Raw genomic sequence first — 26,172 nt, 5'->3', positions numbered from 1 at the left:
CGAAAAAACATTCTCAGAATCAGAATATAAGGTTAAAAGCATCCTAAACTGACAGTGTTCAGAATTGCAAAAAAGGGCTGAGTCCTTAAAAGGGTACTCCACTGGAATATATTTTCTTTTAAATCAACTGGTGCCAGAAAGTTAAACAGATTTGCAAATTACTTCTATTAAAAAATCCCAATCCTTCCAGTACTTATCAGCTGCTGTATACTACACAAGTTTTCTTTTTTAATTTCCTTTCTGCCTGACCACAAGTGCTCTCTGCTGACACCTCTGTCCACATCAGGAACTGTCCAGAGCAAAAGAGGTTTGCTACAGTGGGGATCAAAAGTTTGTGCACCCCAGGTAAAAAGATGGAAAAATCTCCAAAAGGCATCAAATTGCAGATTAGACATTCTTATAATATGTCAACAAAACTTAGATTTTATTTCCATTATTTACACTTTTAAAATAATAGAAAACAAAAAATGGTGTCTGCAAAAGTTTGGGCACCCTGCAGAGTTAATATCTTGTACTGCCCCCTTTGGCAAGTATCACAGCTTGTAAACACTTTTTGTAGCCAGCCAAGAGTCTTTCAATTCTTGTTTGAGGTATCTTTGCCCATTCTTCCTTACAAAAGTCTTCCAGTTCTTTGAGTTTTCTGGGCTGTCTGTCACGAACTGCTCTTTTAAGGTCTATCCATAGACTTTCAATTATGTTGAGGTCAGGAGATTGTGAAGGCCATGGCAAAACCTTCAGTTTACGCCTCTTGATGTAATCCCCTGTGGATTTCGAGGTGTGTTTAGGATCATTATCCATTTGTAGAAGCCATCCTCTCTTTAACTTCAGCTTTTTCACAGATGGCATCAAGTTAGCATCCAAAATTTTATTGAATCCATTTTTCCTTCTACTCGTGATATGTTCCCTGTGCCACTGGCTGCAATACAACCCCAAAGCATGATTGATCCACCCCCATGCTTAACAGTTGGACAGAGGTTCTTTTCACTAAATTCTGTTCCCCTTCTTCTCCAAACGTACCTTTGCTCAGTTCATTTTTAACCCCATCGGTCCACAGAACTTGCTTCCAAAATGCATTAGACTTGTCTATATGTTCATTTGCAAAGTTCAAATGCTGATTTTTGTGGTGAGGACATACAAGAGGTTTTCTTCTGATGACTCTTCCATGAAGACCATATTTGTACAAGTATCTCTTTATAGTGGAATAGTGTACCACACCACCAGTGTCTGACAGATCTTTCTGGAGGGATTGTGCAGTCAAACGTGGGTTTTGAATAGTTTTTCTCACAATCCTGCGAGCTGTTCTGTCTGATATTTTTCTTGGTCTTCCAGATCTTGCTTTAACTTCCACTGTTCCTGATGACTGCCATTTCTTAATTACATTCCAAACAGAGGATATTGACATCTGAAAACTTTTTACTATCTTCTTATAGCCTTATCCAGCTTTGTTAGCATCAACTATTTTCAGTTTCAGATTTCTAAACAACTGCTTAGAAGAACCCATGGTGCTGATTGTTGGGGCAAGGTCAGAGAGTCTGGGAATTTAAAACCTTTAAGATTGATATCACCTGGTCTTCCCAGATGATGATTGAGAACAATCCATGACACTGGCAGGTCTCAACTTTGCAAAGGGGGCAGTGCATGCTATAAATTCTGCAGGGTGCCCAAACTTTTGCAGAGGCCATTCTTTTGTTTTCTGTTATTTTGAAAGTGTAAATGATGGAAATAAAATCTAACTTTTGTTGACATATTATAAGAATGTCTAATCTGTAATTTGATGCCGTTTGGAGATTTTTTCCATCTTTCCTTGGCTTCTTTATTCACATTAATACAATTTTTTTACCCGGGGTGCCGAAACTTTTGATCCCTACTGTATGGGGACTTTTTCCTACTCTGGACAGTTCTTGACATGGACAGAGGTGTTAGCAGAGAGCACTGTGGTCAGACAGAAAGAAAATTGAAAGAATGTGTCTCTCCATCTTTGCTCCCTGACGTTCAGATTGATAGTTGTCAAATAGACAATCTTTCATAATATTGTCCCCTGACCTTTTCCCACAACCCCATGTACATCCCTTTAATAATACAAACTTCACATGTCTATCCACCCTCTCCCCTTTACACATGTAGGGCCAGACAGCCATCCACCCCATTCCTGGTTAAATCCTTCACTTATGCTATGTTAACAGTAAATTAAATTAACCGCTTTTTGGAAACCTAAAATTGAGCAGAAATGACTATTTTACACCTTAAAAAACGCCCCCAATAACAGCAGATGCTGACATTTACCGTGGTGTACTAGCAGGTGACCCATTAAGTTTAATGGCCTGGCTATAGTTGACTAAAATCTATGTTCGGGCCTTTCCCGCACATATGTTTATTTAGACTAGGTTCACACTGCGTTACCACCTCTCGTTAGTCTTATCTGTCTGCATCCTGCCAAGAATTGAATCCCGACACACACAGTATTGGAGGGCCGCGAATGCTATTCATTTCAATGGCCCAATGGAGTCACCATTTGCGCCATATGTGCACTGGATAACTCAGCAGACCAAACTTTCGAGCTGAAAAAGTGTAAACAGCCTGAGAGTGGGAGTTTTAAAAGTGTATCCAGCCCCCGTAATGAAATTGTAGTTACACTTTAAAGGGGTATTCCAGGAAAAAACTTTTTTTTTATATCAACTTGGTCCAGAAAGTTAAACAGATTTGTAAATTACTTTTATTAAAACATCTTAATCCTTTCAATAATTATCAGATGCTGAAGTTGAGTTGTTGTTTTCTGTCTGGCAACAGTGCTCTCTGCTGACATCTCTGCTTGTCTCGGGAACTGCACAGAGTAGAAGAGGTTAGCTATGGGGATTTGCTTCTAAACTGGGCAGCTCCCGGGACAGGTGTCATCAGAGAGCACTTAGACAGGAAAGAATAACTCAACTTCAGAAGCTCATAAGTACTGAAAGGATGAAGATTTTTTAATAGAAGTAATTTACAAATCTGTTTAACTTTCTGGAGCCAGTTGATATATATAAGTTTTTTTCCTGGATAACCCCTTTAAGTAGGACAACGCTCTTGACTACTTTGCTCTTTCTGGGCAGATATACCTACATGCACATGACAGATATCTCTATTTGCACAGGTATGCACACAGATAGCTGTCAATCACTGAGTAGGACCACCCACTTGACTACTTAGACCAAAATGAGCAGATGTTTACATGAATAAATGACAAGTGATCCTGAAACTTTTACCACAAAACTATATAACAATCTGCTCAGCTCCTCCTGATCTAAACATGATGTCTTCAGATTGGACGGACGAGTTCAACATAACTTTTTTAAGCAGATAATATTTTTATTTTTAACATCCGATTACCCTACCATGCCCAGAATGCAAATATCTAGTGCAAGACACTGAACCTGCATAGAGTGCTGAGTTCAGCTGTGAAGCCTGCAGAATTGTGAATGCAGCTCTGACTATAACACTTTATATGCACATATCTAGTGTTCTCCTTTGGCCAAAGCCAAGCCACAAGCCCATAATCTTCTTTCCTAAGGGCAGGGTCACACGGGGTGGGTCCGCAGTGCTAAGGGTAGGGTCACACGGGGCGGATCCGCAGCGCTAAGGGCAGGGTCACACGGGGTGGATCCGCAGTGCTTAGGGTAGGGTCACACGGGGCGGATCCGCAGCGCTAAGGGCAGGGTCACACGGGGTGGATCCGCAGTGCTTAGGGTAGGGTCACACGGGGCGGATCCGCAGCACTAAGGGCAGGGTCACACGGGGTGGATCCGCAGTGCTAAGGGTAGGGTCACATGGGGTGGATCCGCAGTGCTAAGGGTAGGGTCACATGGGGTGGATCCGCAGTGCTTAGGGTAGGGTCACACGGGGTGGGTCCGCAGCGCTAAGGGCAGGGTTACATGGGGCGGATACGCAATGCATTTCACGCTGCGGATGCACCTGCGGCAGTGACAGAGGGACTGCAGAGCGACCTCCCGGCGGCAGCTGGGAGGTCACTCTGCAGTCCCTCTGTGACTGCCGCAGGCGCATCCGCAGCGTGAAATACGCTGCAGGTGCGCCCTGTGTGACCCTGAATTGGGTAACCAGCAAGTACCTGACCAGGTGCAGAGCCCTGGCATTGATGGGGCATATGATCAACTACTACCAGGAGACTGATCTTTGAAGAAGTCGCCAGGTTTCGGGTTGAGGGCGCATCTGGCAATGTGTTATATAAAGATGGGAGCTGAATAGTGCCTGTACAGGGACAGCTTGGCCTTTATCTGCATTCAGCATTCCGTGTCTCTGTGTATTTTATGCATGAAGAATTCTGCTCCAGTGAGTGCACAGGAATACCATGGATTTCATTAATATCGAAGTGAGTGACCAGAAATAGCCGAGATTCTAGAGACGCGGTAATGTTGGAGCAGAAATAGCAGATGCAGTTACAGGGTAATGTATGCATTAGGGGAGCAGAGGGTGTAAGAGCAGCTCAGTGTGTGCATGCCCAGGAACAGCAGAAGGTGCTGGGCTGCGGGGTGTGAGCAGGATTCGGAATAATTTGTTTTCTGTTGCTGGCAGATTCCAGATAAAAAAGAATTTGGTTTCCTAGCAACAGCAGCTGATTTCCCATAATGAGTCTGTCCGTCTGCTGAGATCTCTTTATTTCTCCCGCAGAAGCTGCGAGATTTTCTCTATTTAACCAAATCTCCTGGGGGGCTGATGGGGTCTGCACCCCTTACGATCCTATCGCCCATCTGAGCGCGCTTCTGAGAACGCCCCTTGCTATGGCAATGCATGTGCACCAAAGGGAGCGACGGGGCTAAAGAGCAGGAAAGGTGAAAGGGAAAAGTGCCAACACTAGAGAGAGAATATTTAGGGAGAGGACCGAGACGAGACCCGCGGTGACCGGAGCAGAAGAGGTTACTGGAGATGCGGGCGAAAGCATGAGGGTCACATATGGCACCTATAGTGGCACCATAAAATAAGGCGCATACGGGGCCAGTGGAAAGGTAAAGAGTGAGAGGAACGATAAAGGGGGGGGGAGGACATAGAGGGGGGAGAAGAGATAGAGAGTGAAGTCATACAGCAAGTGTGCAGACATCTGACAGGTCTCTCCTTCCTTCTCTGCTGCTTCTCACCATCTCTCAGGACTACTGATCCCTACATGCTGATACTCTGCTGTAAGTGACACGTAAGTGACTCTCCGCTACATGTGTGTCTGTCACTTTGTCCTGTGAGTCTCAGAATTATTTCTATCTATGCATGTGCACCAGGCGCTTGTAATCTGTACGGTGTATTTCAGTAACCTCTGGGGTGTATATATAGAAGAGGGTTGATGGGGTAAGCGACCGAGTGCTGGGTGCCAACAATTGTCGATACAATGCCGAATCTTTTCCTTTAAGTCAATGGTGTCCAAACTGTGGCCCTCTAGATGTTGCAGAACTACAAATCCCAGCATGCCCGGACAGCCGTTGGCTGTCCGGGCATGCTGGGAGTTGTAGTTCTGCAACATCTGGAGGGCCACAGTTTGGACACCACTGCTCTTAGTAAAGAGAAGGATAGCCTAGCTATGATTGGGACCAACCTCTTCTCCACCAAGGATCTACGTCCATCCCCTCTCCTGTCTGTCCTCTCACATTAACGCTTTCTCTATCATAGGGGTCCGACATGGTTTATATTGGCTTTGATTGTTGAGGGGGGCTTATGTCTTATTTTATCTCAGATCAGCGAAACTTTTTCTTAGTTGGGACATGTGTAATAGTCATTCATTGTTTTAGGGCCATAGAGCAAATGATATGCAACGGAACGTGAAGGTATAGGACTGATGCCAGGCTCTGTTCACATCTTGATATTGGTATAATATATGTTCAAAGTGTTTTTTGGTCTATGCCTCTAACAAATGCCACTTTATAGCCATACAGTACATCGGCCACTAGCTACAATGATAAAAATAAAAAAACTGATAGCCCGCAGAATGGGAAAGTACATCCTGCTGCACTTTCCTATGCAGTAAAAAAAAACAAGTATACCAATCCGATGCTTAGCCGTAGTCAGATAAGGGGTGGCCTATGGCTCAGTTTGGGCAAATTTTTCTCACACATATGCCAAACATAGTGTTAAAAACTAAATTGGCTGGCACAACTTCCCTATTTAACACGACGCTTCCGGAAACATAGTTATGGAGGGTTGTGAATTATAAAAACAAAGTATTACATGGCACTCATTGCTATAACCCATATAACTCAAGTTGCTTACAAAGGATTATGGCTAATAACATTGGACCCACAACATCCATACAGGTTGCTCTGTATGTGTGGTAAGATCCTTATATTTAATGTAGACAAAAAAAATTAAATATTTGCCATATATATATATATATATATATAGTTGCAATATTTGCTATATATAGTTGCCATAATCCGTTGTTAACAGGAAAGCTATGTTGTGGTGCTCTAACTGAAAAGGCACATAGTCGACTTGCAAAAATCCATAGGATGAGCGGCACTTACCAAATGACTACTTCTCGGTACTTTATTATGTCAGGTGCAAATCCACAAAGACTTGTAACAGGGTTGATGTTCCTGGAGGGATACGCCAAATGTAAAAGGATTTAAGTAAACTAAAAAAAAATGGTCAGAACTCTGGACTCTGACATTTAATGGGAATAAGCAAAAGATAATGCACCTGGGGCGTAAAAACCCAAGGGTAGAATATAGATAATTTCATACAGTCCTAACCTCAGTATCTGAGGAAGGGGATTCAGAGGAAGTTATTTTAAAAACTTTGATGTATAGGAAGAGGTATTAGCAGTAGAGAGGGAAGTGCTCATGGGTGTATAGGGAGAGGTATTAGCAGTAGAGAGGGTAGTGCTCATGGGTGTATAGAGAGAGGTATTAGCAGTAGATAGGGAAGTGCTCATGGGTGTATAGAGAGAGGTATTAGCAGTAGAGAGGGAAGTGCTCATGGGTGTATAGGGAGAGGTATTATCAGTAGAGAGGGAAGTGCTCATGGGTGTATAGGGAGAGGTATTAGCAGTAGAGAGGGAAGTGCTCATGGTTGTATAGAGAGAGGAATTATCAGTAGAGAGGGAAGTGCTCATGGGTGTATAGGGAGAGGTATTAGCAGTAGAGAGGGAAGTTTTCATTGGTGTATAGGGAGAGATATTGGCAGTAGAGAGTGAAGTGCTCATGGGTGTATAGGGAGAGGTATTAGCAGTAGAGAGAGAGAAGTGCTCATGGGTGTATAGGGAGAGGTATTAGCAGTAGAGAGGGAAGTGTTCATTGGTGTATAGGGAGAGGTGTTGGCAGTAGAGAGTGAAGTGCTCATGGGTGTATAGGGAGAGGTATTAGCAGTAGAGAGAGAGAAGTTCTCATGGGTGTATAGAGAGAGGTATTAGCAGTAGAAAGAGGGAAGTGCTCATGCCACTGTACAAAACACTGGTGAGAGCTCACTTGGAGTATTGTGCGCAATACTGGAGGCTGTATCTCCTGAAGGATATAGATACATTAAAGAGATGCAATAATCAGAGAAAAGCTACTAAACGTGTCCATGGATTGCAGGATAAAACTTATCAGGAAAGGTTAAAGGACCTTAATGTATAGAAGAAAAACAAGACAGAGGAGACAGAGGGATATGATAGAAACTTTTATATACATAAAAAAAAAAAATCAACACAATAAAGGAGGAGAGCATATTTAAAAGAAGAAAAACTACCACAAGAGGACATTTATATTAGAGGGACAAAGGTTTCTGCAGTAACATCAGGAAGTATTACTTTACTGAGAGAGTAGTGGATGCATGGAATAGCCTTCCTGCAGAAGTGGTCGCTGCAAATACAGTGAAGAAGTTTAAACATGAATGGGATAAGCATAAGGCGCTTCATATAAGATAGGGCCAGGGACTTGTCATAGTATTTAGAATATTGGGCAGAATTGTCCTTATCTGCCGACAAATGTCTACATGTTTCTACATCCTTGCACATTCACAGGCTTGGATGCTATTGTGCATCAGTGAAAATGGGTAACAGAAAAAGTGCAAAACAGCTGTTACCTATTTTTCCTTGTATTTAATGTTTAAAATTAATGTATATAAGTATTCCATTCAGTGGGTAACATCCTATTGAAGTATATGACAAAAATGTAATGCTGCTTCATTCATTAATTCACAGAATTCAGGATCAGTGCATGCATTTCATAAAAGGGATATTCTGGTTTTAGCAAATAAATGTATGAAAAGTTTTACTGTTTAATATTCTTTCTTCGTGCTATATTAGTGGTTTTCAAGATTTCGGCTTGCTGTCATCCAATAGGAACCCTGCTAAATTACTTCCTGTAGTTACAAATCTGTCTTGATCATGGGATAGATACAAGATATGAGTGTTTCCCAACCAGTGTGCCTCCAGCTGTTGCAAACCTACAACTCCCAACATGCCCGGACAGCCTTTGGCTGTCCGGGCATGCTGGGAGATGTAGTTTTGCAACAGCTGGAGGCACACTGGTTGGGAACCACTGCTATACATCATGGCCAGGACAGATTTACATCCACTGTAAGGATGGGTGACTGTAAAGGACTGTATCACAAAATATACTGAAATATTGAATAACTTTTCATTACACACAGAATATTATTTCGATCCCTTTTATACCATTGACATTTAAAAGTCAAGTTAATCCCTTTTATTTCTGAAATAGTGATACATAATAGAGAATAAAAGTTATCTCTAAGTCGCAGTCATCCTATTGTGTGTGAATAAAAGGAGCCGTATTCTTGTCTAGAGGTAAAACAGGAAAGAAATATCCCTTATTGTATTGTTTCTCTTATGACAATACTGGGATACATGGATGAGTTGGTATTAGACATAAGCTGGGTATTACTTTTGTGGTCCTTTTAGGCCATGTTCACACTGCGTAAAAAAAAAAAAATATTCCCATATTTTTTTTATACAGTGTGAACCTTATGTTGGTCTTCGGATCATTACATTTTGTATAATTATATTATATTTATTATATTATATTTATTTATTTAACACATAAATTAAATGTATAGTATCCTTTTGGCATTCGCTGGGCTATTAAACTTCAAAGATCTTTTTTTCAGCTGTACAGAAATATGTAGCTTTGAATTCTGCAAAAAAAAAAGGTGTGTTTTTTTAACATGGCAGTCTATAGGTGATATATGGTTATGTGCGCCTATAAACTTTATATGAAACATAAAAGGGGACAAAGACCGGCGCACCCTGTGCCTTACACGATATTGTACAAAACTAAGTGTGCAAGAGGAATCTGCTCACCTTGTCGTGTTGCGCTCTGGGCACAACAACAAAAATCGCCAGAAGAGGCAGGCATGGATGTCAGCAGCAGCCCGTGTCCGTCCGTATCCTGGATCCATGGGACGGTAGTAGTACAGGAGAGTTTCCACATGCGATGCGGGAGAAAAGTAGACACTTTTCTGGCGCTTGCTGGATGTAGAGCCTCAATGAAGAGTTGAGACTTCAGAGTGGTGCAAATAAAATCCCTTTTTATTTGGAACGGATGGAGTGACAACCCGTTTTGAAGGGATGGCTCCCCTCTTCATCAGGGTGTATAGGTAGAAGGAAAACCCGGTTCCACGGCGCGATCCACAAAGTCAGTCATATGGTGGTGATCAGTATAATAAATATTTATTTAGCCAGGGTGCAACGCGTTTCGGGGCATGGGATCCCCTTCGTCAGGCAAATAGGCATAACATCATGTACAACAGACTGGTGCCTTTTAAATAGACCTATTTGGCGCCAAACAGATGTGGCTCCGCCCAGTGGGCGTGGCCTCGGTGGGCGGACCCACAGCGCCAAAAGCAAGTAGTAATAAAGTAGTAATAAATTCAAACATTTAAAATCCTTACCGCATAAAACATAAACACTTAATACAAACAGTTAGTGTGAAATTAGGAAGAAAGGAAAAAACGCACGCCGCCGAACCTACTAGCCTCCAAGGATAATGAAATAATGACGGGCGGAGGTAGGAAGCATGTGGCGCATGCGCCAGCCCGCAGTGGGTAGATATCAGAGCGCATTCGCACCCGGACCAGAAGGGCACGGACTGCGAATCCAATGCGCGTGCGCCCCTGATACCATGTAAACAGACACACGTGCGGGCGATGGACCTGATGAAGAGGGGAGCCATCCCCTCGAAACATGTCACTCCATCCGTTCCAAATAAAAAGGGATTTTATTTGCACCACTCTGAAGTCTGAACTTAAAAGAATCATTTACAGGGAGCCTGTTGAATTGAAAGTGCAGTCCAATATGTAGACATACGCCCTGATTTACTAAAATCCGAATGTTCTTTCTGGAGTTTTTTTAGATTTCACTCCTCTTTTTCTGGGAGCTGATTTACTAATGTGTCGCACGTGTCGGTTCATTTTGTGTCGCACAGGTTTTTTGTGTCGCAGGGGAAAATGTGTCGCACATATTCATCAATAGCATGTGCCAAACCAAACAAGCAAGATTTAACGGGAATTAAGCAACAAAATGGAGCAAAAAAAAAAATTAAATGGGCTTAGACCATCTAATATAGGAGTTTAAAAACACCCCCTCGCACAAAAAAAAAAAAACATATATACAATTAAAGGCATATTTTAAAGTTTAAAATGCATTGCATATTCTAAAAATTCTTGTGTAGAACTGTAAAACAATGAAAAAAAAAAAAAAAAAATAGTTTAAGCACTCCCCACCATGTCAAGCTGTGCCTTTTCCAAAATCACTCCCTTTTGGTAGATTTTACACATCCTCTTGGCTGTCGGTCTTTCAGCAAACACAACTCTAACACAATTTACAGTGTTTTCCAACTTACTCACAGTGTTTTTAGTATTTTTTCAGAACCACGCCCTTTTTAACAAAAACACACCCATTTTCTCGGTTTCCTCTACTTCTCTATGCAAAAACCATGGTACACAAGAAACTTGACATGTCAATTCTTGAGGCATAAAATACTCCTGGTCAGGACCTTCCATTGACATCAATAGGGTTTTAGTTCCAGGCAGAATTTCCACATTGAAATTTTGCTTCAAATTACTTGTGTGCCATGGTTTTTATATGGAAAAGTAGAGGAAATTTTGTGAAGAAATTCAGCTTTTTGAACATAGCCTTAGAAAACAGTTCTACATAAAGGAATATTTGTTAGAAGTCCTAACAATGTTCTTTTGGATGAAGATTTATTATACAGGATCCTTACCGAAAACACGGACAGGGAAACTATTGTCGTCTCAAGGTCACATTCAGAATTGCCTTGAGTAAAGGATATGGGTGACGTGGTAGTGGTCATCTTTCGGTCTTTTGAGAACTGGACTGTTAGTGCTTGTGGTGAGTATCAGTGGTTATTGCCAGCACTAACTGTAAATATAGGTGACACTTCCACCAGCGTTTAGACATGGGCAAGTATCACCATATTTGGGCACCTACTCAGCAAACAATAAGGCTAGGTTCACACTGCGGAATCTCCGGGCAGAAAATTTCCACCCGGAGAAATTTTCAGTCGGCGCTAGGACCGCGTGGACACTGCAGTCTCCAATAGTCAACGCCATTCTTCAGGTGGAAATTTTCAAGTGGATTTTCTGTTCACAAATTCCACTACACAAATTCCGAAGTGTGGATTTGTGAACGGAAACCCATTCACTACACATTTTAGCAAGCGGAATTTCCGCCTGCAATTTCAAAGCGGAATTGCAGGCGGAAATTCCGTAGTCTGAACCTAGCCTTAGGATTAGGAGGTCTGAAGGTAGAGTTAAAGGCAAACAGCTGTGAGCAATGATACCTCAAATAATATATGGCTAGAAGTTTTTTCATTTTTTTTTTTATTCACCGCTCTTCTTTAGGCAGGTTACACCATATTTGGACGTATCTAATAGATGATGAAAAAAGACAAATGCTCCAGCTCGGTCTCAGATCAACAGTGCAGGCTTTATTCACATACAGCTACACGGATCACAGGTAGGTGGCAGGATGTGACGCGTTTCTGACAGGTGCTGGCCTTACTCATACACTAGATGAGAATATTGCACTGATCCACACCGCCATCAGGAAAGGAGGATAGAGCTTCCTTAGGCTGGGTTCACACCACGATTTGACCTTCCGGTGCACAGATACGATTTCGGAAGCTCAAATCGCCTGAAATCGTATCTGTGCATGGATAGGTACGGACAGATAGGGAGCCATTAACTATTATGGGGCTGTGGAGCTGATCGTAGTCTGCTAGTGACTACAATCTGGTCACTTTCTCAGGGGATCCGATTTTTGACTCGGACTGAAAATCGTGGTCTTCCACGATTTTCAGTCCGTGTCAAAAATCTGACATGCTGAGAAAATGACCAGATCGTAGTCACTAGCAGACTACGATGAAGGGACAGAGGTCCCTGTGTGTTTTACTTTGCACAGGAGCACTCACATCTATCCAATGTGCCAGGATCTCCAGGTGAATTAAAGGGGTATTCCAGGATTTGTTTTATTTGACTATGCTACAGGGGCTGTAAAGTTAGTGTAGTTCATAATATAGTGTCTGTACCTGTGTGTGATGGTTTTCTCACAATTCTTATGTGATTTTCACTCCAATATTTTTTTTTACCAGCATACAAAATGACTTTTGTCTCGGATTTTTCCCAGGTTGCAATGCGGCCGAGACCTGACTCACTAGTCAGCTGATGACAGGGAGCCTGTCTGCTTCAATGGGTGGAGGATCGCTTGGTGGGAGAGAGATCAATCTGCAACAGCTGTAGGCACCCTGATTGAAAACCACACTGATTTGAATGGATGCAGCTCATTTATGTTTCAATGGGTGGGGTGGCTGATGTGTGGGAGGGAGGAAGATGGAATTGTGGGATTTGTAGTAAAAAAAAAGAAAAGTCAAACAGGAAATACCAATTCACAAACAGCTAGCCACAGTGTTATGGTAATCTCACAACATAGCCATTTAGCCCCAAGACAAGCACAGATCCGGCCTAAGCATGTCCATTACTGTCTGCCAGGTACGTACTCAAATCACCTTATGGTGGAGAACCCCTTTAAGTGAATGCAGCTATGTAGCAGGATCAGTAGGTATAATATCCAATCCCTTATTAATCCTTTATTAATGCCTCAATGGTCTTAATTAAAAATATGTTCCTACAAGTCGTATGCAGACCTATGTGTCTCCATAGTAACATATACAGAATAAATCATATTTTCATAGTCTGTTCCTACTCTCATTTTCTCTTCTATCTGCCTCCCATTTTTCTTACTTGAATGCACTTTAGCATAACAATGAATGTATATTGACATAAAAGTGAAAGGGAGTATGACAGATGAAAGGGAGTATGACAGCAAGATCAGACTACAGAGAGTTTGTTGTCTGTTACCATGGAGACTGATCAGTCTGCATAAGTAAGGTGACTTGGTTATATTGTTAATTTAATAGCAGGTGCCACACCACCTTAATTTCAAAAGCTAGAAAGGAATAGGGACTGCTATAAGCCATTTATTTGGATGCTTATATAGCACCAGTATATTCTGTAGAGCTGTATAAAAATGATTATACACATTAGTCCCTGTCCCAAGTGGGGCTTACGATCTAATACCAGACACATACAGTTGCAAGAAAAAGTATGTGAACCCTTTGGAATTATATGGATTTCTGCACAAATTGGTCATAAAATGTGATCTGATTTTCATCTAAGTCACAACAATAGACAATCACAGTCTGCTTAAACTAATAACACACAAATAATTAAATGTTACCATGTTTTTATTGAACACACCATGTAAACATTCACAGTGCAGGTGGGAAAAGGATGTAATCCCTTGGATTTAATAATTGGTTGAACCTCCTTTGGCAGCAATAACTTCAACCAAACATTTCCTGTAGTTGCAGAACAGACGTGCACAACGGTCAGGAGTAAATCTTGACCATTGCTCTTTACAGAACAGTTCAGTTCAGCAATATTCTTGGGATGTCTGGTGTGAATCGCTTTATTGAGGTTATGCCACAGCATCTCAATCGGGTTGAGGTCAGGACTCTGACTGGGCCAATCCAGAAGGCGTATTTTCTTCTGTTTAAGCCATTCTGTTGTTGATTTACTTCTATGCTTTGGGTCGTTGTCCTGTTGCAACACCGATCTTCTGTTGAGCTTCAGCTGGTGGACAGATGGCCTTAAGTTCTCCTGCAAAATGTCTTGATAAACTTGGGAATTCCTTTTTCCTTCGATGATAGCCATCCGTCCAGGCCCTGACGCAGCAAAGCAGCCTCAAACCATGACGCCCTCACCACCATACTTCACAGTTGGGATGAGATTTTGATGTTGGTGTGCTGTGCCTCTTTTTCTCCACACATAGTGTTGTGTGTTTCTTCCAAACAACTCAACTTTTGTTTAATCTGTCCACAGAATGTTTTGCCAGTACTGCTGTGGAACATTCAGGTGCTCTTGTGCAAACTGTATAGGTGGTATCCTCCCATGAAATCCATTCTTGTTTAGTGTTTTACGTATCGAAGATTCGCGAACAGGGATGTTAGCATATGCCAGAGACTTTTGTAAGTCTTTAGCAGACACTCTAGGATTCTTCTTCACCTCACTGAGCAGTCTGCATGTGCTCTTGCAGTCATCTTTACAGGACGGCCACTCCTAGGGAGAGTAGCAGCAGTGCTGAACTTTCTCCATTTATAGACAATTTGTCTTACTGTGAACTGATGAACAGCAAGGCTTTTGGAGATACTTTTATAACCCTTTCCAGCTTTATGCAAGTCAACAATTCTTAATCGTAGGTCATCTGAGAGCTCTTTTGTGCGAGGCATCACTCACATCACGCAATGTTTCTTGTGAAAAGCAAACCCAGAAGGTATTATTTATAGTGCAGGGCAGCTGTAACCAACAACTCCAATCTCATCTCATTGATTGGACTCCAGCTGGATGACACCTCACTCCAATTAGCTCTTGGAGATGTCATTAGTCTAGGGGTTCACTCACTTTTTCCACTTGCACTGTGAATGTTTACATGGTGTGTTCAATAAAAACATGGTAACATTTAATTATTTGTGTGTTATTAGTTTAAGCAGACTGTGATTGTCTATTGCTGTGACTTAGATGAAGATCAGATCACATTTTATGACCAATTTGTGCAGAAATCCATATCATTCCAAAGGGTTCACATACCTTTTCTTGCAACTGTAACCTATCAGTATATTTTGGAGTTTGGGAGATAGCTGGAATTACCCAGAGAAAAACCATGCAAACACTGTAAGTAAATACAAACTCCACATAAACTAATAATCCACAAATCTAACTGTATCTACACTGCTCAAAAAAAAATAAAGGGAACACTCAAACAACACAATGTAACTCCAAGTCAATCACACTTCTGTGAAATCACACTGTTCACTCAGGAAGCAACACTGATTGACAATCAATTTCACATGCTGTTGTGCAAATGGAACAGGCAACAGGTGGAAATTATAGGCAATTAGCAAGACACCCCCAATAAAGGAGTGGTACTGGAGGTGGTGACCAAAGACCACTTCTCAGTTCCTATATGCTTTCTGGCTGATGTTTTGGTCACTTTGGTCACTACCAGGAGACAGGCCAATACATCAGAAGATGTGGAGGAGGCCGTAGGAGGACAACAAACCAGCAGCAGGACCGCTACCTCTGCATTTCTGCAAGGAGGAGCAGGAGGAGCACTGTCAGAGCACTGCAAAATGACCTCCAGCAGGCCCCAAATGTGCATGTGTCCACTCAAACAGTCAGAAACAGACTCCATGAGGGTGGCATGAGGGCCCCACGTCCACAGGTGGGGGTTGTGCTTACATCCCAACACCATGCAGGACGTTTGGCATTTGCCAGAGAACACCAAGATTGGCAACTTCGCCACTGGTGCCCTGTGCTCTTCACAGAGGAAAGTAGGTTCACACTGGGCACATGTGACAGACGTGACAGAGTCCGGACACAACGTGGAGAATGTTCTGCTGCCTGCAACATCCTCAAGCCTGACCGGTTTGGTGGTGGGTCAGTAATTGTGTGGGGCGGCATTTCTTTGGGGGGGGGGGGGGGGCGCACAGCCCTCCATGTGCTTGCCAGAGGTAGCCTGACTGCCATTAGGTACCGAGATGAGATCCTCAGACCCCTTGTGAGACCATATGCTGGTGCGGTTGGCCCTGGGTTCCTCCTAATGCAAGACAATGCTAGACCTCATGTGGCTGGAGTGTGTTAGCAGTTCCTGCAAGAGGAAGGCATTGATGCTATGGACTGGCCCGCCCATTCCCCAGACCTGAATCCGATTGAGCACATCTGGGACATCATGTCTCGCTCCATCCACCAACAGATGCTTTAGTCCAGGTCTGGGAGGACATCCCTCAGGAGACTATCCGCCACCTCATCAGGAGCATGCCCAGGCATTGTAGGGAGGTCATACGGGCACGTGGAGGCCACACACACTACTGAGCCTCATTTTAACTTGTTTTAAGGAAATTACTTCAAAGTTGGATCAGCCTGTAGTGTGGTTTTCCACTTTGATTTTGAATGTCACTCCATATCCAGACCTCCGTGGGTTGATAAATTTGATTTCCATTAATAATTTTTGTGTGATTTTGTTGTCAGCACATTCAACTATGTATGTGATCTAGGATGTGTTATCTTAGTGTTCCCTTAATTTTTTTTGAGCAGTGTATATAAATTCTCACCCAGCTTTTCCAGAAATAGCTATAACGTTCCAAAAACAACAAAAATTACCATTGATTTCTTGAGTCTAAAGAAATGGCGCCTCATATCATGTATTACTGATCGCATTCATTGTGTACCTTATTTCTTGTTTGGAGAGAACAGATTACAGATTAGCGCAGGCACATTTGCAGCACAGTTTGTGGCACTGAGCAGAAACATTTGCCATCTGGAACATAGTAATTCACTATGTTAGGAAAATCACAAACAAGTGACTGGAAAGGGACCCTATGCTGTTATTATTTAATTACTACAACTGGAGCATAACCAAGAAGAGCGAGAGCAAGAACATAGTCAATAGTCCGTATTATGATGGCGACAAAAAGGACATTATTAAAAGGTATCTAAAACCCAGGGCATGATGACCCAACAGGAGAACTATTCTTCATGAATACAAACTGGAGGTACAATAAATTAAAAAATCTAATTAAAACCCTATTAGAATATTGGGTTAGTAGAAGGGATTATTCGCAAAAAAAGGACCCTAATTTATAAGCTATTGTGGAGAGGAGCCACAAAAAACATCTCTTGTTCTGGAGGCCCTTGACACGTCCATGCATTTCATGAACAAACACTTCATTTCAATTGGCACTAAGTTATGCTGAAGTTCTCCAATGGTGGCGCTGCAGGAAAATTGAACACTTGCTGTCAAGTTCTCCCACAGATTACAGCTGAAAACTCCAGGGCCCCTTAAAGGGGTACTCCGCCCCTAGACAAGGATAGGGGATAAGATGTCTGTTGGGGACCCCCACAATCTCCCTGCTGCTCCCCGCATTCGTTTAGAGTATGGGGTGCAGTGCCGGAGGCTCATGACATCACTGCCACACACCCTCAATGCAAGTCTATGGGAAGGGGCGTGACACCCATCAAGCACCCTCCCACGATTACGCTCACTTGTGACCGTGATGTCACTAATGGGCGTAATCGTGACCTTATGACCCTCCGCCCCGCTCGCTCCATGCACCAGATGTCTGGTGTGCCGCAGCCTAGATCGCAGGGGTCCCCAGCGGCGGGACCCCTGCGATCAGACATCTTATCCCTATCCTTTGGATAGGAGATAAGATGTCTAGGGGAGGAGTACCCCTTTTAAGTTATACATGCATGTAATATAGTCAACCTTTATTATTTTGGGGGTTGTAAAGAAAATGCATTGCAAAACTCCAAGGCAAATGAGCACGAATGTAGGATATGTTTACCATTTTTTTTTTAAACTTATTTTTAGATAAAAAAAAAAAAGTAGGAAGTCAACAAAAAAAGGACACAAGCCCTAAAATAAAGCTGAGAGAAATTTATTATTCTATATTCAACAAACAGAAAAAAATAACAACAAACAACAATGGGGGCGGGGGTTGGATGAGGTCCATTAATTCCTACATTGTATGTATATTGTATATAAGACAAAAATCAAGTGAAAAATAAAATGGGAGCATACATATCTAATATGAAGGGAGCTAATGTCATATAATGAGAATTCTGCAAGAGCTTCATAAGAAAAGCTAAAAGTTACATGAAAAGTGCCTTTATGTCAAAACTTGTAGGAATTTCTACCAAAAAAACCAAAAACATAACAGAGAAATAAGACAATGCTTAGTAATTTGAAAAAAGACTGAATACATGGGCATTCCCTGTGACTCGTGTCACTAGAAGCACTGAGCAAATCCCATGGAGGAGTCTGTAGGAAGCAACAAACAGGTTTATTCATAGCTTATAAAGGAGGGTAGAATTGGCAGGGTCAAGTAACCACCTACGGTCCACCTCCATCTCTGGTAACCAGCTGGGATCTAGATTTGGCCTTTGTATCTGTAAATATACTGAGCAATTATGGGTTTCCAGAAAATAAACATTGATGATCCTTAGGATAGGCTATTAATATTTGAGTGACTCCTGTCAATCATCACAATGAAGGGACCATGGAGCATCAGTAGTTCCTCTTTGCTGCATTCTCTTTATTGTTTGTACAGTGTTTCATCCATCGGTACAAATAGCTGTGTCTGCTATAGCGAAGCCTTGTCCCCTTTATTGTGCTGACAAGCAGGCATTCCAGGGATTAGACCCCCACTGTTCAAACACTGGTGGTCTATCTGAAGGATTTGTTCTCAATGTTTAACCCCCAGAAATCTCCATTAAGTCCATCTCCAGGTGTCTGTATCAAGACATATTCATTTACTAAAAGAGAAGCAGATGCTTTCCACAAACCTACAGCCAGATGTGCTTGGTAAATCCACATTAAGTGAATGTAAGACTGCCTAAGATATATATATATATATATAGGCAGACTGGGTGGACAATGTGGTCTTCTATGTGTTTACATGAAGCTTAAAGGGGTACTTCGTCCCTAGACATCTTACCCCCTATGCAAAGGAAAGGGGATAAGATGTCTGATCGTGGGGGTCCTGCTGCTGGGGACCCCCGCGATCTCCCTGCTGTACCCGGCATTCGTTTAGAGTGTCGGGTGCAGTGCCGGGGGCTCGTGAGGTCACGGTCATGCCCCCTCAATGCACATCTATGGGAGGGGGTGGGGCAGCCATCAAGCCCCCTCCCATAGACTTGCATTGAGGGGGTGTGGCCATGACGTCACGGGCCTCCGCCTTGCATTGCCAGTCATCCGGCAAGGAGCGAAGTTCGCTCCGTGCACCAGATGTCTGGGGTGCCGCAGCCGAGATCGCGGGGGTCCCCAGCAGCGGGACCCTCACGATCAGACATCTTATGCCTTATCCTTGGATAGGGGAGAAGATGTCTAGGGGCGGAGTACTGGTGAGGTCCCGGTAGAAAAAGGTTTTGCACAAATGAACTTTACATCTTCTTAATGTTACAACCGGTATGTTTAAAATGCCTTTACAATACCATTTCTAATGACCAAAGTAACTGCTCCACTTTTTGTCTTTACTAGTCTTTTATACATGAGTTCCTGTACGTTCTAATAAATATTACAATCCATTCTTGCATACATAACTCATGAACATGCCTGAATATTGTTAAATATGGATGAACAGCTGTAAGAGGTCGGTGTCTTTTGCAAGATTTATTAAAAATTAAAAATAAATAACGTGTGCAGAATCCCCACGGTGTCTTTTTACCATCAAGGTTTTTTTTCAGTAGTTTACTGCCTATATTTTGGGCAACAGCAGTGGCCAAATGGTGTATTGCAGGTACACTGGTAGACCACAGAGCATTGCCCTATAGACTGAGATGAGTAAACTACCTTACACAAAGATACCCACATGTCACGTGACACCTATGTGTGACATGGCTCCCTGTAGGAGGAAAATGGGGTATGAATGTGTAAAAAGTATAATAACTGATGTACTGTTAATGGAGACACCGAAGACCCTTAATGAAGACGGATGGAAGCTTAAAAAGTGTCCTGAGGCTGATTTTGTATTGTATGCTTTGTATCAATAATTTACCAGTAAGGTGTCAGGCACACGGCAGAGCTTGAGGTCTACTAAGCTATTCTTTAAAAAAAAGAAAAAGTGGGATACTGACATACACAAGCCATGCGGAATCCTAAAGGACACTTTTTAAGCTTCCATCCGGCTTGTGTAATCTTATGGACCCAATTCGCATGCATGTCAAGTTTTCCAAATGTACAAGCTAAATGTACCTTACAAACATGGTGTGAACAAGACCAGAGATTTTACCACATTGACAATATTTTACCTACCGATATTCACAGGATAGATAAGTATCCAATCATGAGAACATGAGTTTAGAGAGCCCCATTTGAATGAAGAGACGGATGCACGCTGCTCCTCCATTCTAGATAACTGACTACAGTTCTCAGCTGTTTCCAGCAGTCCCATAGAGTACATAGAGTGTTTGTGTGCATCCTCGACCACTGCTCCATTCAAACAGGGACACTTGGATAGGTGATAAGTTGGTAGTATGGTAACACCCCTTTATTAAATTATATAAACTAAATATTAAAATTGATATTTTTGGTAAATAAAATAAATTTCAATAATTGCACATTTATTAAGGCAGGTTTTGGTTTGCATTGCTTTCAGCCTTTTTCCATGCAACTTTTTTTGTCTAAAGGCTTGTCTCCTTTCCATATAGGAATCTTCTGTCAAGCAGCATCATGATTCAGTCTAGATGTCTCTCTTAACTCTTTGGTAAGTATGTCCATCTAATCACTCTAAGGTGTATGTAGAATAGTAAGGTATATATGTTGTTCTGTGATTGGTCCTAAGACCCAAAATCTAAAGGCCCCGTACACTTTAGCCGACAGTTGTCTAAACCCTTAGACTCCAACAGTACAGGCCGACTGTCTAAAGTGTATGGGGGGGGGGGGGGGGGGGAGTGCAAGCTCATAAGGGACTACTTACAGGAATACATAGGGCATAATAGTATTATAATTGATAGCCAGCATGGGTTTACTAAAGATAGAAGTTGTCAAAACAACTTAATTTGCTTTTATAAAGATGTGAGCAGAAGGGGTGGCTGTGGATAAAGTGTTTTTTTAGATTAAAAAGTTATAATCTTCCCAGTTCCCTGCCTTTATTTTTTTTATTTTTCTACCTTGATATTTCTTTTCTGATTAGTCTCAGTCAGATTTGCAGACTGGGAAGGGGCATTCTCCAGCAGGCGTGACATCATCTGAAGCCATACAGGGGAGAACTTCCTCCCTCACTCTGCAACACACAGCCCAGAGCAGTTCAGTGTGAGATGAGCTATTATTGGCTAAGGGTGCGCACACACCCCTCAGCACTCCAGACTGCATTTCCTGATTTTGGACTTCTGCCAGGCCAGCAGGAGTCCAAAGTCTGTGCAATAGATAGGGGGAAATGTGCTCTGGACAAGTAGGGAGACACCTAGTGGTAGCTTTTTAAAACACAAATAAAACATAGAAAACTTCATTTTTTGTAAACAAAGTACATTAGAAAGATGTTTTATTTACCATAAGGAGTACAAAAGCAAAAATTAGTTTTAATGACAGTGCCCATTTAAGGACCGTACCCAGAGAGTGGTGGTCAATGATTCCTAATCTAAATGGCCCTGGTTACAAGTGGTGTACCCCAAGGTTGAGTATTGAGACCACTTTTGTTTAACACTTGTGGTGATGCCTGATGCACTGATCAGAATTATATCACCTGTAAAAGACTGAAGGAAAACCTGAAAACATGACCTGTTGGGGGTAAGTGAGTACTGTCCTTGGGGAATACTAAAATAGAGGATGGAATTAACAGCTCTCTATCTTTGCAGATGATACCATAGACATAGACGGTACAGTCTATGTAGATGTGTATAAGTTACATGCTGACTTGGACACCCTAAGTGTCTGGGCATCGACTTGGCAAATAAGGTTCAATGTGAATAAATTGTAAAGTTATGCATCTCGGTACTAATAACCTGTCTGCATTATATGTCTTAGGGGGAATAAAACTGTGAGAGTCAATGAAAGAGAAGGATTTGGGTGTACTTGTAGATCATAGACTACAGAACAATATGCAATGTCAGGCAACTGCTTCTAAGGCCAGCAGGATATTTTTATGTATTAAAACATAATACTACTGTAAAACCCCCTCAAAAAACAAGGGGGCACTCCCTCTGTCTGGAGAAAAAATATTAAGGGCCTCAAAACAGACATAGATCCATTCCTAGAACAAAATAACATGAATATGTTTGTAGAAATATAGAATCATATGCCCTCCCCTTCATCCATCCATACCCTTTCCCTTCATCATCTCCTTCGCTCCTTGGTTGAACTTGATGGACGTTTTTTTTCCCCAACCGTACTATATAACTATGAATGAGTATATTTGTCAGCTGATCGTGACCCTTTTACATGGGTCAATAATTAGGAACGTTCCTATGAACTCTTATTCCACTGATGATTAGCCTGTGTAAAAGGTCCTATACACTGAGCAAGCGGTCAGAAAAGAAAACCTAGAGAGAGCAGAGTCCTTGAGGCCAATAAAGTAAAAATTTGGGGATCTACAGTGTCAGATGCTGCAGGTAGATCAAAAAGAATCAACAGAGATTAGCTGCCATTGGTTTTAGCTGTCAAGAGATCATTTAGCACCATAGCAAGAGAAGTTTCTATAAAGTGTAAAGTATGGAAACCAGATTGTATAGGGTCAAGAAGAGAGTTATCAGAGAGATAGTGGTGGGGTAAGTCAGAGTAGGCTAAGTATTTCAGGAATTTGAAGATAAAGGCCTATTGATTGCTTATTTCAGTATAACAAACATGTTTATAAGAGGAGGGAAAGATATCAGAAGAAAGAGAAAGGTTAAAAAACAGAAGAGGAGCCTGGGTGATAAGCCGATAGGGAAGTTGAAATAGGGGAAGAATGGGGATCATTCCTATCCTTGTGCATAGGCAAATCAGTAAGTTGCAAGAGACTAAAGGAGAAGATTAAAGGGGTATTCTGGCTTTAGACATTTTACCCCCTATCCAAAGAATAGGGGATAAGATGTCTGATCACGGGGGGCCCGCCACTGCAGGGAGATCGCAGGGGGTCCCAGTGGCGCCCCCCCCCCCATGATCCAAGGATATGGAATAAAATGTCTAAAGCCAGAATACCGCTTTAAACATGAAGGGAGAATGGGGAGATTGGGTAGTCAGTGGGGATGTTAAAATCCACCATAAGGTGATTTAAGTACATTCCTGCCAGACAGTAATGGACATGCTTAGGAAAGATCTGCACTTGTCCTGGGGCTAAATGGCTATGTTGTGAGATAGGGTGCCTACAGCTATTGCATTAGTTGCAGATTGATCTCTCTCCCACCAAGTAATCCCTCCACCCATTGAAGCAGACAGGCTCCCTGTCATCAGCTGACTAGTGATGTCATGTTTCGGCCGTATTGCAACCTGGGAAAAGTCTGAGAGTCATTTTGTATGTTGTTAAAAATAAATATTGCGGTGAAAATCACATAAGAATTGCGAGAAAACCCATCACACACAAGTACCAACACTATATTATGAACTACACTAACTTTACAGCCCCTGTAGCATAGTCAAATAAAAAAAGAATTCCTGGAATACCCCTTTAAAGTTGCCTTTAATAAGAGTAGATATTTTGCTGAATAGTAAACAAGGAAGCAAAGCAGCAAAGTAGTCAAGAACAATCCCTACTTAGAAAAATCTGATGTCGACTTTAAAAGAGGAGAATGTGAGTGAGGGTACAAGAGGAATGACCTGGAAAGTTCACCGTGGAGGAAAGAAAAGGGCCAACTCTTCTACCAGGCTGGTTTTCAGGTCTAGGGATTTGAAAAAAGTATAAGCCACCAACGGTTTTCCAGTAAAACGTATTGATGGACTATCCTCAGGCTAGGTTATATATATATATATCGATCTGATTGGTGGCACCCTAGATGATCAGCTTTTTCCCAGAGCTGAGCATACACAGAGAAATAGAGCTGGAAGCAGATTACTCCGTTCTCTATGTAGTGGTCATGCTATTACTGCAGCCCAGCATCCATTGAAGTGCACGGGATAGGAATAGAATAATTATTTCTCTATGGTAGTCAGAATAGGATCAAAAGAGAATGTGATACTATTGCTGATATTTTGTATGGTTTTGTGAATTTTCTGTATTTAGTTTGACTCTATAGTCATGTATAGAGTCATCAATGAGTTTGTTTGTATTTTACAGGTGTATCCTTAGGAACACCACATCATAAGAAAATGGAGGATTACCTACATCTTTTTACCATAAACTTGACTGGATATCTGGGCCCCAACTGGGAAGGGGAAGCCTCTTGTGTAGATTCTGTTGGCAATGTAACCTTCTTGGTTGTAGCCTACAGCGCCCTTATAGCAGTGGGTCTCATCGGAAACTCTTGCCTGGTCTTTGTTATTGCTCGCCAACGGGAGATGAGGAATGTCACAAACATTTTTATTGCCAATTTATCATGCTCAGACATCCTTATGGCTTTGGTGTGCGTGCCCGTCACTGTAATCTATACTCTGATGAACCGTTGGATCCTGGGCGAGGCACTCTGCAAAGTGACTCCATTTGTGCAGTGTATCTCTGTCACTGTCTCTGTACTGTCACTGGTCCTCATTGCTTTGGAACGGCATCAGCTCATAATACATCCAACTGGTTGGAAACCCTTGCCATGGCACGCTTACCTTGCTGTGGCAGTAACCTGGGCCGTGTCATGTTTCATCTCCTTACCATTCCTTTCCTTTAGTATTTTAACCAACCGACCTTTCCAGAACCTCTCCTTACCTTTTGACCCTTACATTGACCACTTTGTGTGCATTGATAACTGGCCATCTGAACAACACCGTCTGGCTTATACCACCTGCCTTCTGCTCTTCCAGTACTGCTTACCCTTGCTTCTTATTCTTCTGTGTTACCTCCGTATATTTCTACGTTTACGTAGAAGAAGGGATGTAGTGGAGAGAGCAGGAGGGGGAGACTCAGGAGGACGTAAGTGTGGTCATCGCAGGGTTAACATCATGTTACTTTCCATTGTGGTAGCCTTTGGTCTTTGTTGGCTGCCTCTCACTGTTTTCAATGCCCTCTTTGATTGGGACCATAAACGTATTTCTGCCTGTTATCACGACCTCATATTCTCTCTCTGCCACCTGTCAGCCATGGCGTCTACGTGTGTCAACCCTGTCATGTATGGTTTCTTGAACAGCAACTTCCAAAAAGAAGTAAAGAACTTGTTACTCCGTTGCCGATGTGCAGGGAGTCAGGACAAATACGAGAATTTCCCTCTCTCCACGGTCAGCACTGAGCTGTCCAAAGCTTCCCTGCAAAGCGTCACCAATGGGAACAATGTATAAAGTTAGCTGTCAGTATTCAGGTATATAAAACTGGGTGGATTTTTATACCAAGTGGTATATTGGTACCCAAGTTGTTAATGCGGGCTGTAAGCCAAAATGCTGCTTTTACAGAGCTATATCTCACTTCATGCCAATGTTACCAGCCATTAGGGTCTGCTACTTGCTGTAAGTTTACAGGACTGTGTGCTACTTAAGTGGCCTCAAAGACTTTGAAAAAAAATCTATATATTTTATTTTGGCTCAGCAATGAAAAGCATGCACATTCATAGTTGTGTTATATTCTTCTTACTGTCTTTTTTTGAGGGGGCATTGCTGTAAAATTATAGAGATGGGAATTAATTTATGTGATAATGTGTTTTCTTTTGTTTCTATTATTTCAAAGACACTAGCTACTTAATGGTAACTCAATTGGGATCATTGCTTGGAGGACATAGTGGTCTAGGTATAAGCATGTTCCTGTGATCACTGGAGGTCTAGAGACAATACCAACTCAACAGATGTAGACAGGACAGGAGTATATCTTATGCTGGCACCATATTTACCCAAAGACTTAACATTCATGTATTTAAAAAGGAAATCCAATGTATATTATCTTTTCACATTTCAGAGAAACACATCAATGAAGACCAATGAAGTCTATGATTTTAGACCAATCATTGCTATTTAAATTTAAAAAAAAGGTAAGATCTCTATTTTAAAGCAAATGGTTAGAACACTATTAAAAATGTGGT

The 26,172-nt window shown here is 42.0% G+C and overlaps 1 protein-coding gene across 9 annotated transcripts; it reads left to right on the top strand.

The window, feature by feature from the left end:
* Positions 1 to 4,329: 4,329 nt before the first annotated feature.
* On the top strand, positions 4,330 to 25,780 carry LOC130368071 (neuropeptide Y receptor type 1-like). 9 transcript variants are annotated; one of them, XM_056571330.1, is made up of 5 exons: positions 4,517 to 4,994; positions 5,134 to 5,176; positions 11,836 to 11,950; positions 20,758 to 20,813; positions 24,297 to 25,780. In XM_056571330.1, the coding sequence occupies exon 5, from the start codon at positions 24,329 to 24,331 to the stop codon at positions 25,439 to 25,441; it is 1,113 nt and encodes a 370-aa protein (XP_056427305.1). In that variant the 5' UTR covers positions 4,517 to 4,994; positions 5,134 to 5,176; positions 11,836 to 11,950; positions 20,758 to 20,813; positions 24,297 to 24,328; the 3' UTR covers positions 25,442 to 25,780. The 9 variants fall into 9 exon arrangements, with proteins under 9 accessions (XP_056427301.1, XP_056427302.1, XP_056427305.1 ...); XM_056571326.1 differs by lacking the exons at positions 4,517 to 4,994; positions 11,836 to 11,950 and adding an exon at positions 4,330 to 4,360; XM_056571327.1 differs by lacking the exons at positions 4,517 to 4,994; positions 11,836 to 11,950 and adding an exon at positions 4,416 to 4,434.
* The last annotated feature ends 392 nt before the right edge of the window (positions 25,781 to 26,172 follow it).

The sequence above is a fragment of the Hyla sarda genome, chromosome 4 (genome assembly GCF_029499605.1).
Source record: "Hyla sarda isolate aHylSar1 chromosome 4, aHylSar1.hap1, whole genome shotgun sequence".
NCBI classification, from domain to species: Eukaryota; Metazoa; Chordata; class Amphibia; order Anura; family Hylidae; genus Hyla; species Hyla sarda.
Note: the sequence above shows the minus strand (reverse complement) of the source record. Positions and strands in the feature narration are given on the sequence as shown.

Excerpts from the sequence above, each read along its gene's own strand:
- LOC130368071 (XM_056571326.1), top strand. The coding sequence starts at position 24,329 with ATGGAGGATTACCTACATCTTTTTACCATAAACTTGACTGGATATCTG.